General features: G+C 39.2%; 1 protein-coding gene across 1 annotated transcript; it reads left to right on the top strand.

Annotated features, from left to right (window-relative positions):
- Window positions 1-2,482: 2,482 nt before the first annotated feature.
- gpr19 (G protein-coupled receptor 19) lies at window positions 2,483-3,833 on the top strand. Its single transcript, XM_063004815.1, has one exon. It carries the CDS (start codon window positions 2,483-2,485, stop codon window positions 3,749-3,751), a length of 1,269 nt encoding a protein of 422 aa, XP_062860885.1. The 3' UTR covers window positions 3,752-3,833.
- The last annotated feature ends 7,965 nt before the right edge of the window (window positions 3,834-11,798 follow it).

Below are 11,798 nucleotides of genomic sequence, written 5' to 3' on the forward strand. Positions count from 1 at the left end.
GGTCTTCAAATACTGTGTAAGGACCCTGATTGACGGATAGAGGCACCTGTACAGAGTGCATGGGTGGAAAAGGGTTCCGTTAAGGGCTGTGCGTGGGTCGGAGGAGGAGTGAGCAGCAATATACCCACCTCCACTGCAAAATATCGGGGATCCCCAGCAGCGGAAGACAAATTGACTACGCTAAAAAAATGGGAGAAAATGGGAAAAAAACGCATAAAATATAAATAAATATATGTATCAAACATTGGCAATTCCGTTCTTGGATAGCTGCATTTCTTTACATCATTACCTGAGGTACCTGATCCCGGAGATCTAACCAAAAGGTACTGTTTATGTTCAATTTAAATGTTAATAGTACAAGAATGATCCTTTGAAGAAAAGCAACTTCACTGTACCTGAGGAAATCTCAGTTTCTAAATAGTACATAAAAGCCTGAGTTATAGGAAAGTATTATTAATAGACAAGGTAAAAATAAATAGTAATAGAAGAATAATGAAAAGAAAGTATGATGGGGAAAATTACCATGGTGGACACTGCGGGTGGGTCAATGGTCTTTATTAATACTGTGATAGTTAATAACAGCAACACTTTATGAAGAGTGCAGAATTATCTTAAATGTACCTCAAATGCCTTGCAATTCACCCTGCCTTAAAATGTAAAACATTCTTGCCTGCTGCCTAATCTGAACCCGGTTACTGTGTATTTGATTTACTAAAGCTGACAATAAGGACATGAGCCCTTTTACAAAAGTAAGACGATGTTACCACTATAACAGCAGAAAATATAGCTTACTTATAGAAATCTTTGTACAAGCACCAGGTTGTGAACCCTGTCTGTTCGAACAGCTTTTGCTGTCTTCAAGCGATGACTGTACTTATCTCTTCAAGTACTTGAATGAAAACTAACCCTGCATTTACTAATGACTCTTATCTTAAAAAAAACTCTGTTCTCTGTTCTAACTGTGCATATTTGTTCTAACAAGATTTCAGCAGATTTGTTTTCTAGGATGGTTGTCAATTTGTACATTTGGCCCTTTGGATAAGAGTGTCGCTAAATGTTGTAATTCTAATTGGTTAACATAATTTTTAAATTTAGGATTATCAGTAGTAGAGCAGTCTCTATTCAAATAATAATAATTATAATAAATGTATGACTTTATTTACAATTTAATGTACAGTATTATTTTTTATATATATATATATTTAAAGTCATATTTGGAAAAATGCATCCATTGATTTATAACTGTCATCTTTTTAAAATCTATATTCATAATACTCTTAAGTACATAACCAACAACATACATTTGTATCAGAAATCTTATTCAGAATTACAAAAAAAACGCTTGATTGTCATTTTCTCTAGTAACTGTGCGACAAAATATATTGGGTACCAATATTTTTGTTGATGCTGTTTTAGTTTATTATTTTAAAGGTACAGTCATAAATCTCTTATTACTATAAAAACTACTATTACTATATTAGCTTAGTAATTAGCTTAGAGTACCCCTCGCAGAATTTGGGCAGTCATCAGTTATGCAAGCGTCAACGATTTGCAAACATGCTATTCTTTAACATATTGATTATTAATTTTAGTTTTTGTGCTCTGAAATATGTTCAATAGTAGTAGTGTTTTTTCTGACCTTAATCCCATTTAAAGGATAGATCAGAACATTAATTGCAAGCCAGGCTTTTTTGTCCATCGTCAAATGATCCAGAAACCTCTGGTCAGGTGTCTAGAAACATCTGGCTATGTAGTGTATGTATTTCTAATGAAAAATACGTCAAATGGTTCATAAATCCCTTCATGGTTTAATTAAGAATCTAAGTGTGTACTGGAATGTCTGGGCATTAACCTTTGCACTTTTTCAAATGCTTTTACACCCTATCTTGATGCTCCTGTTAATTAGGATTTGTACTATATTTCTGTATGGATATTAATTTTGTTGTTTGGTACTGGGCATCAGTAAAAAGTATTAGACAAGGGTTCACAATTAAAAAATCATTTACATCGATTGTACATTTACATTTTCAGCATTTAACAGATGCCTTAATCCAAAGTGACTTACAGCTTACAGTCTATGCAGTTGAGGGTTGAGGGCCTTGCTCAGGGGCACCTGGCAGTGGTGGGGTTTGAACCAGCGATCTTCTGATTACTAGTCCAGTTACTTAACTGCTAGGCTACAGCTGCCTGTGTAGGGGCTTTACATACTTGACTATATTCTTAATCAACAAGAGTCTCCATTAATGCAGCCATACGTCATCATACATTTGAGTTAAATTACAGTAGCTTAGTTGTATTTAGTTTATTAAGATCTGAGCAAACAAACCATGAGACTGGGCTAGCAAATAAGTTTATTATTAGGGCATCCCTCCTTATTTTATATTATTTTCATTAACACTAGAAAGTCATAAAAACTTGCTTTAGTAATGTCTAACCTCTTTTTTCTTTTACATTACAGGTCTGATCTGAAACAGCTACAAAGATGGTGTACGCATTGCCAATGGATCCTATAAAGCCCTCTCTTCACTCACAACTCTTGACTGAGCTCATGCAAAATAGTTCAATTAGGGACAATGGATCAACACTCCTGGCTGGCTCACCCACACCCATCTGCAATTTAGATGCCTCCTCATTCCTGTCTAATGGAACCCAAATGTCCTATGAGCTCACCCCAGCAGAAGTGACGCTTCTTGGGCTGATCTTTGGAGTCTTCTGGCTGGTCTCAGTCCTTGGGAATGCCTTGGTGTGTTTGGTGATACACCGCAGCCGAAGAACTCAGTCAACTACGAATTACTTTGTGGTGTCTATGGCTTGCGCTGATTTGCTGCTCAGTCTGGCTTGTGCTCCATTTATTCTGCTCCAGGTATCTTCTGGATACTGGCCCCTCAGTGCGGCAGCCTGCAAGGCTGTGCGTTACATACAGCACTTGTGCCCTGGAGTCCAGGTGTATGTGCTTCTTTCGATTTGTGTGGACAGGTTTTACACAATTGTATACCCATTAAGCTTTAAAGTTTCTAGGGAGAAGGCAAAGCGCATGATCCTGGCTTCTTGGCTTTTTGATGCAGCATTCGTCTCTCCATGCCTCTTTTTCTATGGCTCCTCTACATCAATAGCTCAAAAGCACTGTGACTTTTTTCTTCCAGACTCCTGGGATGGTCTGGCCTATGCTATGATCCATCTCCTGTTTGGGTTTCTGGTGCCAGCACTTCTTATTTTATCCTTTTACCAGAGGGTGGTACGGTACATCTGGAGGTTAAGCGCAGATGGACGAACAGTTCGCAGAACCATGAATATTGTGCCGAGGACGAAGGTGAAAACTATCAAGATGTTCCTGATGCTCAACACTGTGTTCCTTCTCACATGGATGCCTTTTTACGTAGCACAATTATGGCATCCTAAAGTATCCGCTGGCCCTAGCAGACAAGGGGCACTGTTTTTTGTTGCGATTGCCTGGATGTCGTTTAGCTCCACAGCTTCAAAACCCACACTCTACTCTGTGTACAACGCCAATTTCAGACGAGGGATGAAAGAGACGTTTTGCATGTCATCGATGAAGTGCTACCGCAGCAATGCGTACACGATCACCGCCAGTTCAAGGATGGCTAAAAAAAACTATGTTGGTGTGGTAGACTTGCCTGTCCCATCCAAGACTCTGATTAAAGATTCTGTTTATGATACGTTTGACAGAGAAGCAAAAGAGAAAAAGCTGGCATGGCCGATAAGTGTCAATCCACCAAACACATTTGTATGAAATGGTACAAAAGGTACTAAAAAGTACAAATCAATGTGCTCAGGTTAAAATCTGGAACAAGCAATTAAAAACCATAGACTGTATCCAGTGCTATATGTACTGTGCCATTCTGACTAAATTATTCAAGCAGAAATGAAAAATATCTATAGAGGACATTGTTCCAAATGCTGATTAGGTTTCCAGCCAATTGTTTTAGGGTTATTTTGTACCCTGATTTAAATTTTAGTAGCCAGTTATATAATAAAGCTAAAGCCTCCTTGGAAAGAAGCATACATGTAATTTCTCTGTGTTGTGTTTAAAAACCTTAATGGCTAGTATGTTGTTACTTGTGAACAAAGATGTCCTCATCTCAAAACAGCCTTGTTAAATGAAATAATGTAGCTTAATGTCTGTCTATGTGTACATGCAGTCTTAATCGTTTTTCTGGGTTGAATCCATCATGATTGGGTGTGTCGTGTTAAAAATAAATGTCAGGTAAACCCAGTCTAGGATGAACATGTTACTGCTGCTTTAATACTTTTACCTTATGCCACATAAGTTACTTGATTTATAAAAGATGTCCTGTTTCTGCAAATGTCCAAAGCTGTGTCCAGGCCTTTGCTTTTACTGTGGCAAGCAAAGAATAAAGAATCAATTTGGACAAACGTACAGACTAAATTCCTGTTCTAATAAAAACCTGATTCTAAAACCAATAAATAAAGGACAGAATTGTTTATGGTTAAAATGGATTTTTTTGTTTATAGGTGGGCAATGTGTTAAAAATGTTTTGTTTTAATAAAAAAGCTATAAGAAAATGACCAAGTACAAATAATGTTTTAAACTACTGCTTAATTAGCTGCTTTGACAAAATACTTATTGTCATTTACACTGATCAGCCATAACATTAAAACCACCTCCTTGTTTCTACACTCACTGTCCATTTTATCAGCTCCACTTACCATATAGAAGCACTTTGTAGTTCTACAATTACTGACTGTAGTCCATCTGTTTCTCTGCATACTTTTTTGCCTGCATTTACCCTGTTCTTCAGTGGTCAAGACCCCTACAGCACCACCACAGAGCAGGTATTATTTAGGTGGTGGATGATTCTCAGCACTTCAGTGACACTGACATGGTGGTGGTGTGTTAGTGTGTGTTGTGCTGGTATGAGTGGATCAGACACAGCAGCGCTGCTGGAGTTTTAAAATGCTGTGTCCACTCACTGTGCACTCTATTAGACACTCCTACCTAGTTGGTCCACCTTGTAGATGGAAAGTCAGAGACGATCGCTCATCTTTTGCTGCTGTTTGAGTTGGTCATCTTCTAGACCTTCATCAGTGGTCAAAGGACCCTGCTTACGGGGCGCTGTTGGCTGGATATTTTTGGTTGGTGGACTATTCTCAGTCCAGCAGTGACAGTGAGGTGTTTAAAAACTCCAGCACAACACACACTAACACACCACCATGTCAGTGTCACTGCAGTGCTGAGAATGATCCATCACCCAAATAATACCTACTCTGTAGTGGTCCTGACCATTGAAGAACAGCATGAAAGGGGGCTAACAAAGCATGCAGAAAAACAGATGGACTACAGTCAGTAATTGTAGAACTACAAAGTGCTTCTATATGGTAAGTGGAGCTGATAAAATGGACAGTGAGTGTAGAAACAAGGAGGTGGTTTTAATGTTATGGCTGATCAGTGTATTTTCTAGGTAAGACACGCTAGCCCACTACAGCAGAGATCTGGGGTTTGAATCTCAGCTGTGCTATCAGCCCTTGGGCGACATATTTGGCTGTGTCTGGGGGTGGAGGATCAGGGCGGTTTTGTGGCTGAACAGCCTAAACATTAGATTTACATTTTCAAAATGTAGTAGACACCTTTTATACTGTAAGCGACTAACAGTACAGTGACAGTATACAGTCTGAGCAATTGAGGGTTAAGGGCCTTGTTCAAGGGCCCAACAGCAGCAACCTGGCAGTGGTGGGGCTTGAACCAGCAGCCTTCTGATTACTAGTCCAGTACCTTAACCGCTAGGCTATGACTTTCCACAGGCGGCACGGTGGCTAAGTGGGTTCGATCCCCAGGTGGGGCAGTCTGGGTTCTTTCTGTGTGGCGTTGTGCATGTTCTCCCCATGTCTGTGTGGGTTTCCTCCGGGTGCTCCGGTTTCCTTCCACAGTCCAAAGACATGCAAGTAAGGTGAACTTGAGATACAAAATTGTCCATGACTGTGTTCGATATAACTACCGTCACTACCGAGTGACTATCGTTCCTGTCATGAATGTAACCAAAGTGTAAAACATGACGTTAAAAAATCCTAATAAACAAACAAACAAACGACTTCCCACAATGGGAGGTGCACTCGTCAATGCACTCTTAGTGCTGGTCCCAAACCCAGATAAAAATAAGGAGGGTTGCGTCAGAAAGGGCACCCGGCGTAAAACTTCCAAATCAGGTATGCGGACTGATGATGAATGATCCACTGTGGCGATCCCTTATAGAGGGCAAACAAACAAACAAAAAAAAACCCTAAGACTGAGTTTCACCTACCCTCAACCTCACAACACTGCCTCTCTTGTAAGGTAGGGTTTTTCCACTAGTGTCTTCAGATTCTGTAGGTTTAACCAGTTTTGGTCCACTTGTCTCACTACAGTAAGGGGTCACTGCAAATCAATAAGAAGCTTTTCTGACTGATCACTGACTGATCTATTCTGATGATATAAACATGATACAAATCATTATGTGGCCTTAACACGACTGAAAACTGGACATTTTTAAACCAAAGTGTTGGACAGCACTGAACAACCTGTTATTTCTGTCACCTGTCCAAGACAAGCTTAACATATGTAATCTGTGTTTGTAGAATGGATGTCTAAACTAAATAAACAAAAGACATATATATATATATATACATATACTGTGTATATACAGGGGTTGGACAAAATAACTGAAACACCTGGTTTTAGACCACAATAATTTATTAGTATGGTGTAGGGCCTCCTTTTGCGGCCAATACAGCGTCAATTCGTCTTGGAAATGACATATACAAGTCCTGCACAGTGGTCAGAGGGATTTTAAGCCATTCTTCTTGCAGGATAGTGGCCAGGTCACTACGTGATGCTGGTGGAGGAAAACGTTTCCTGACTCGCTTCTCCAAAACACCCCAAAGTGGCTCAATAATATTTAGATCTGGTGACTGTGCAGGCCATGGGAGATGTTCAACTTCACTTTCATGTTCATCAAACCAATCTTTCACCAGTCTTGCTGTGTGTATTGGTGCATTGTCATCCTGATACACGGCACCGCCATTGGATGCACATGGTCCTCCAGAATGGTTTGGTAGTCCTTGGCAGTAACGCGCCCATCTAGCACAAGTATTGGGCCAAGGGAATGCCATGATATGGCAGCCCAAACCATCACTGATCCACCCCCATGCTTCACTCTGGGCATGCAACAGTCTGGGTGGTACGCTTCTTTGGGGCTTCTCCACACCGTAACTCTCCCGGATGTGGGGAAAACAGTAAAGGTGGACTCATCAGAGAACAATACATGTTTCACATTGTCCACAGCCCAAGATTTGCGCTCCTTGCACCATTGAAACCGACGTTTGGCATTGGCACGAGTGACCAAAGGTTTGGCTATAGCAGCCCGGCCGTGTATATTGACCCTGTGGAGCTCCCGACGGACAGTTCTGGTGGAAACAGGAGAGTTGAGGTGCACATTTAATTCTGCCGTGATTTGGGCAGCCGTGGTTTTATGTTTTTTGGATACAATCCGGGTTAGCACCCGAACATCCCTTTCAGACAGCTTCCTCTTGCGTCCACAGTTAATCCTGTTGGATGTGGTTTGTCCTTCTTGGTGGTATGCTGACATTACCCTGGATACCGTGGCTCTTGATACATCACAAAGACTTGCTGTCTTGGTCACAGATGCGCCAGCAAGACGTGCACCAACAATTTGTCCTCTTTTGAACTCTGGTATGTCACCCATAATGTTGTGTGCATTGCAATATTTTGAGCAAAACTGTGCTCTTACCCTGCTAATTGAACCTTCACACTCTGCTCTTACTGGTGCAATGTGCAATTAATGAAGATTGGCCACCAGACTGGTCCAATTTAGCCATGAAACCTCCCACACTAAAATGACAGGTGTTTCAGTTATTTTGTCCAACCCCTGTATATATATATATACAGTGTATCACAAAAGTGAGTACACCCCTCACATTTCTGCAGATATTTAAGTATATCTTTTAATGGGACAACACTGACAAAATGACACTTTGACACAATGAAAAGTAGTCTGTGTGCAGCTTATATAACAGTGTAACTTTATTCTTCCCTCAAAATAACTCAATATACAGCCATTAATGTCTAAACCACCGGCAACAAAAGTGAGTACACCCCTAAGAGACTACACCCCTAAATGTCCAAATTGAGCACTACTTGTCATTTTCCCTCCAAAATGTCATGTGACTCGTTAGTGTTACTAGGTCTCAGGTGTGCATAGGGAGCAGGTGTGTTCAATTTAGTAGTACAGCTCTCACACTCTCTCATACTGGTCACTGAAAGTTCCAACATGGCACCTCATGGCAAAGAACTCTCTGAGGATCTTAAAAGACGAATTGTTGCGCTACATGAAGATGGCCGAGGCTACAAGAAGATTGCCAACACCCTGAAACTGAGCTGCAGCACAGTGGCCAAGATCATCCAGCGTTTTAAAAGAGCAGGGTCCACTCAGAACAGACCTCGCGTCGGTCGTCCAAAGAAGCTGAGTGCACGTGCTCAGCGTCACATCCAACTGCTGTCTTTGAAAGATAGGCGCAGGAGTGCTGTCAGCATTGCTGCAGAGATTGAAAAGGTGGGGGGTCAGCCTGTCAGTGCTCAGACCATACGCCGCACACTACATCAAATTGGTCTGCATGGCCGTCACCCCAGAAGGAAGCCTCTTCTGAAGTCTCTACATGAGAAAGCCCGCAAACAGTTTGCTGAAGACATGTCAACAAAGGACATGGATTACTGGAACCATGTCCTATGGTCTGATGAGACCAAGATTAATTTGTTTGGTTCAGATGGTCTCAAGCATGTGTGGCGGCAATCAGGTGAGGAGTACAAAGATAAGTGTGTCATGCCTACAGTCAAGCATGGTGGTGGGAATGCCATGGTCTGGGGCTGCATGAGTGCAGCAGGTGTTGGGGAGTTACATTTCATTGAGGGACACATGAACTCCAATATGTACTGTGAAATACTGAAGCAGAGCATGATCCCCTCCCTCCTGAAACTGGGTCGCAGGGCAGTGTTCCAGCATGATAATGACCCCAAACACACCTCTAAGATGACCACTGCTTTATTGAAGAGGCTGAGGGTAAAGGTGATGGACTGGCCAAGCATGTCTCCAGACCTAAACCCAATAGAACATCTTTGGGGCATCCTCAAGCGGAAGGTGGAGGAGCGCAAAGTCTTGAATATCCGCCAGCTCCGTGATGTCGTCATGGAGGAGTGGAAAAGCATTCCAGTGGCAACCTGTGAAGCTCTGGTAAACTCCATGCCCAGGAGAGTTAAGGCAGTTCTGGGAAATAATGGTGGCCACACAAAATATTGACACTTCAGGAACTTTCACTAAGGGGTGTACTCACTTTTGTTGCCGGTGGTTTAGACATTAATGGCTGTATATTGAGTTATTTTGAGGGAAGAATAAATGTACACTGTTATATAAGCTGCACACAGACTACTTTTCATTGTGTCAAAGTGTCATTTTGTCAGTGTTGTCCCATGAAAAGATATACTTAAATATCTGCAGAAATGTGAGGGGTGTACTCACTTTTGTGATACACTGTATATATATATATATATATATATACACTGTATATATAGGTTTTTATTAGATTTCTATTAACATTAGATTAACAAGGTCACAGGGTGACAAACCCATCAAAGAAGACTCACAATCGCAAATCAGTTTAGTTATTAGTACAACTTTATAACTTCATAATAAAAGTACCTGCACGTCATTTTGTTCCACAGAAACATTTTCAGCATTTCCAACACACAGATTAGCTATAAATATAAAAATAGACATTTTTCTTTGAAAATAAATTGACATAACTGAAAATGTAAAGAAATGAAATTGAAAACAAATGTTTTTATGTGTAGGCAGACGAAAAGGTACAACTCCAAATCAGAAAAAGTTGGGACAGTATGGAAAATGCAAATTGAACATGCAAATTTCTTATATTCACTAAATGTGAACCCAGGATATTTAATATCTTGTCTGGTCAACTTCATTTACTTTGTTAATATACCTCCATTCCTGCATTTCAGGCCTGCAACACATTCCAAAAAAAAAAATGGGATGGTAAAGCATTTACCACTTTGTAATGCTGCCATTCCTTCTCATAACATTTAATAGATGTTTTGGCGTACTGAAATGCAAACAGATTCCTTGAATCATTTAATGAAGAGAGAGAAATAGCGCCCCCTGCAACTTTGGAATGTGTTGCAGGCTTGAAATGCAGAAATAAATGTATATTAACAAGTTGACCAGACAAAACATGAAATATCTTGAATTCATGTCTGCAATAAAATACAAGTAAAAAATTTAAGAAATACTGTGTTTTTTTTATTTATTTATATTTATTTACATACTGTCCCAACTTTTTCAGATTTAAGGTTGTACATTTACTCACACACCATCATTCATTTTACATCTGTTCCTCAGAGTTGCTCATCACATTATTATTGATTTAATTTACATGAACACCCTATTCGCCTTATCAAAAATAAAATGGGAAATTTATCAATACCATAATTTTACTTCTGGTTTCAAGTTAGTAGCTGGAAATGAAACTAATTAGGCAAGCATACAACTGAAATATTGGTTCAGCCAACCAAGTTAAATAACATTAAGAAAATGAATAGCACTTTAGTATGGAATCACAAAACATAAACATAAAAACTGCAACATATATGAGTTAATGCAAAGTGTCAAAAACAGAAAATTTAATTTAATGTTATAATGTGGTATAAGCACTGTATCATACAGGTTCATTTAGATAATGAAGAATTGTGATTGAATTATAGTATACAAGAAATTTATTCACTACAGGTGGGAGAAAATTAACATTTTAACATGTGAAGCATTTTTATTTAACACACAGTATTATAATATATAGTTTTGCTATGTGACAACAAAACAGAGCCACATTATAAATAAAGTACAAGTTCAAAACTAAAAAAAAAAAAACAGAACACGAGCAAAAGGTTGACGAAGAACAGAAGGAAAAATAAATATTGTTTAATTGACATGACAAGCAATGGAGCTGATTTGTTACAGAAATATTTTAATAAGACACACATCCTGGTTTTAAAGTCAGATGGGACTGCTATACCTCACCTAAAGCCAAAACAGAAAAATAGGCTATATAATAAGCTAATAATATTGCCCAGCTTTAAAACTAAATGATTGATTAAATGGTATTTTCCATCAGATGTGGCCTCTAAGTAAACCAAGCTTTAATGTACAAATAGGGGGTAGGAAGAAAAGTGCTTACAGTAAATAAATAAACATGTATATACGCTCACCATCACCCATCGTGCACATTAACTTCTTTGGCCATTTATTAGGTACACCTACCATACATATGCACTTTGCAGGTAAACACTTACTAACTGTAGCTCATCTGTTGGTCTGTACAGTAGGTAGCAGTGTATTTTAAAGCACCTTAATGTCAGTGATAGTAGAAGAATTGAGCTCTAACCAAAAGTCTAAAGGATTTACACAAAGAAAATATGTGCTTCATTCATATACATACATACATACATACATACATACATACATACATACATACATACATACATACATACATACATACATACATACATACATACATACATACATACATACATACATACATACATATATATATATACACTGTGTGCACAATTATTAGGCAAGTGAGTATTTTGACCATATCATATCAAGGTGTGCATAATTATTAGGCAGCTTCTTTTCCTTAGGCAAAATGGGCCTAAAAAAAGGTTTAACTGACTCTGAAAAGTCAAAAATTTTAAAAAT

The sequence above is a fragment of the Trichomycterus rosablanca genome, chromosome 1, assembly GCF_030014385.1.
Source record: "Trichomycterus rosablanca isolate fTriRos1 chromosome 1, fTriRos1.hap1, whole genome shotgun sequence".
Classification (NCBI taxonomy): domain Eukaryota; kingdom Metazoa; phylum Chordata; class Actinopteri; order Siluriformes; family Trichomycteridae; genus Trichomycterus; species Trichomycterus rosablanca.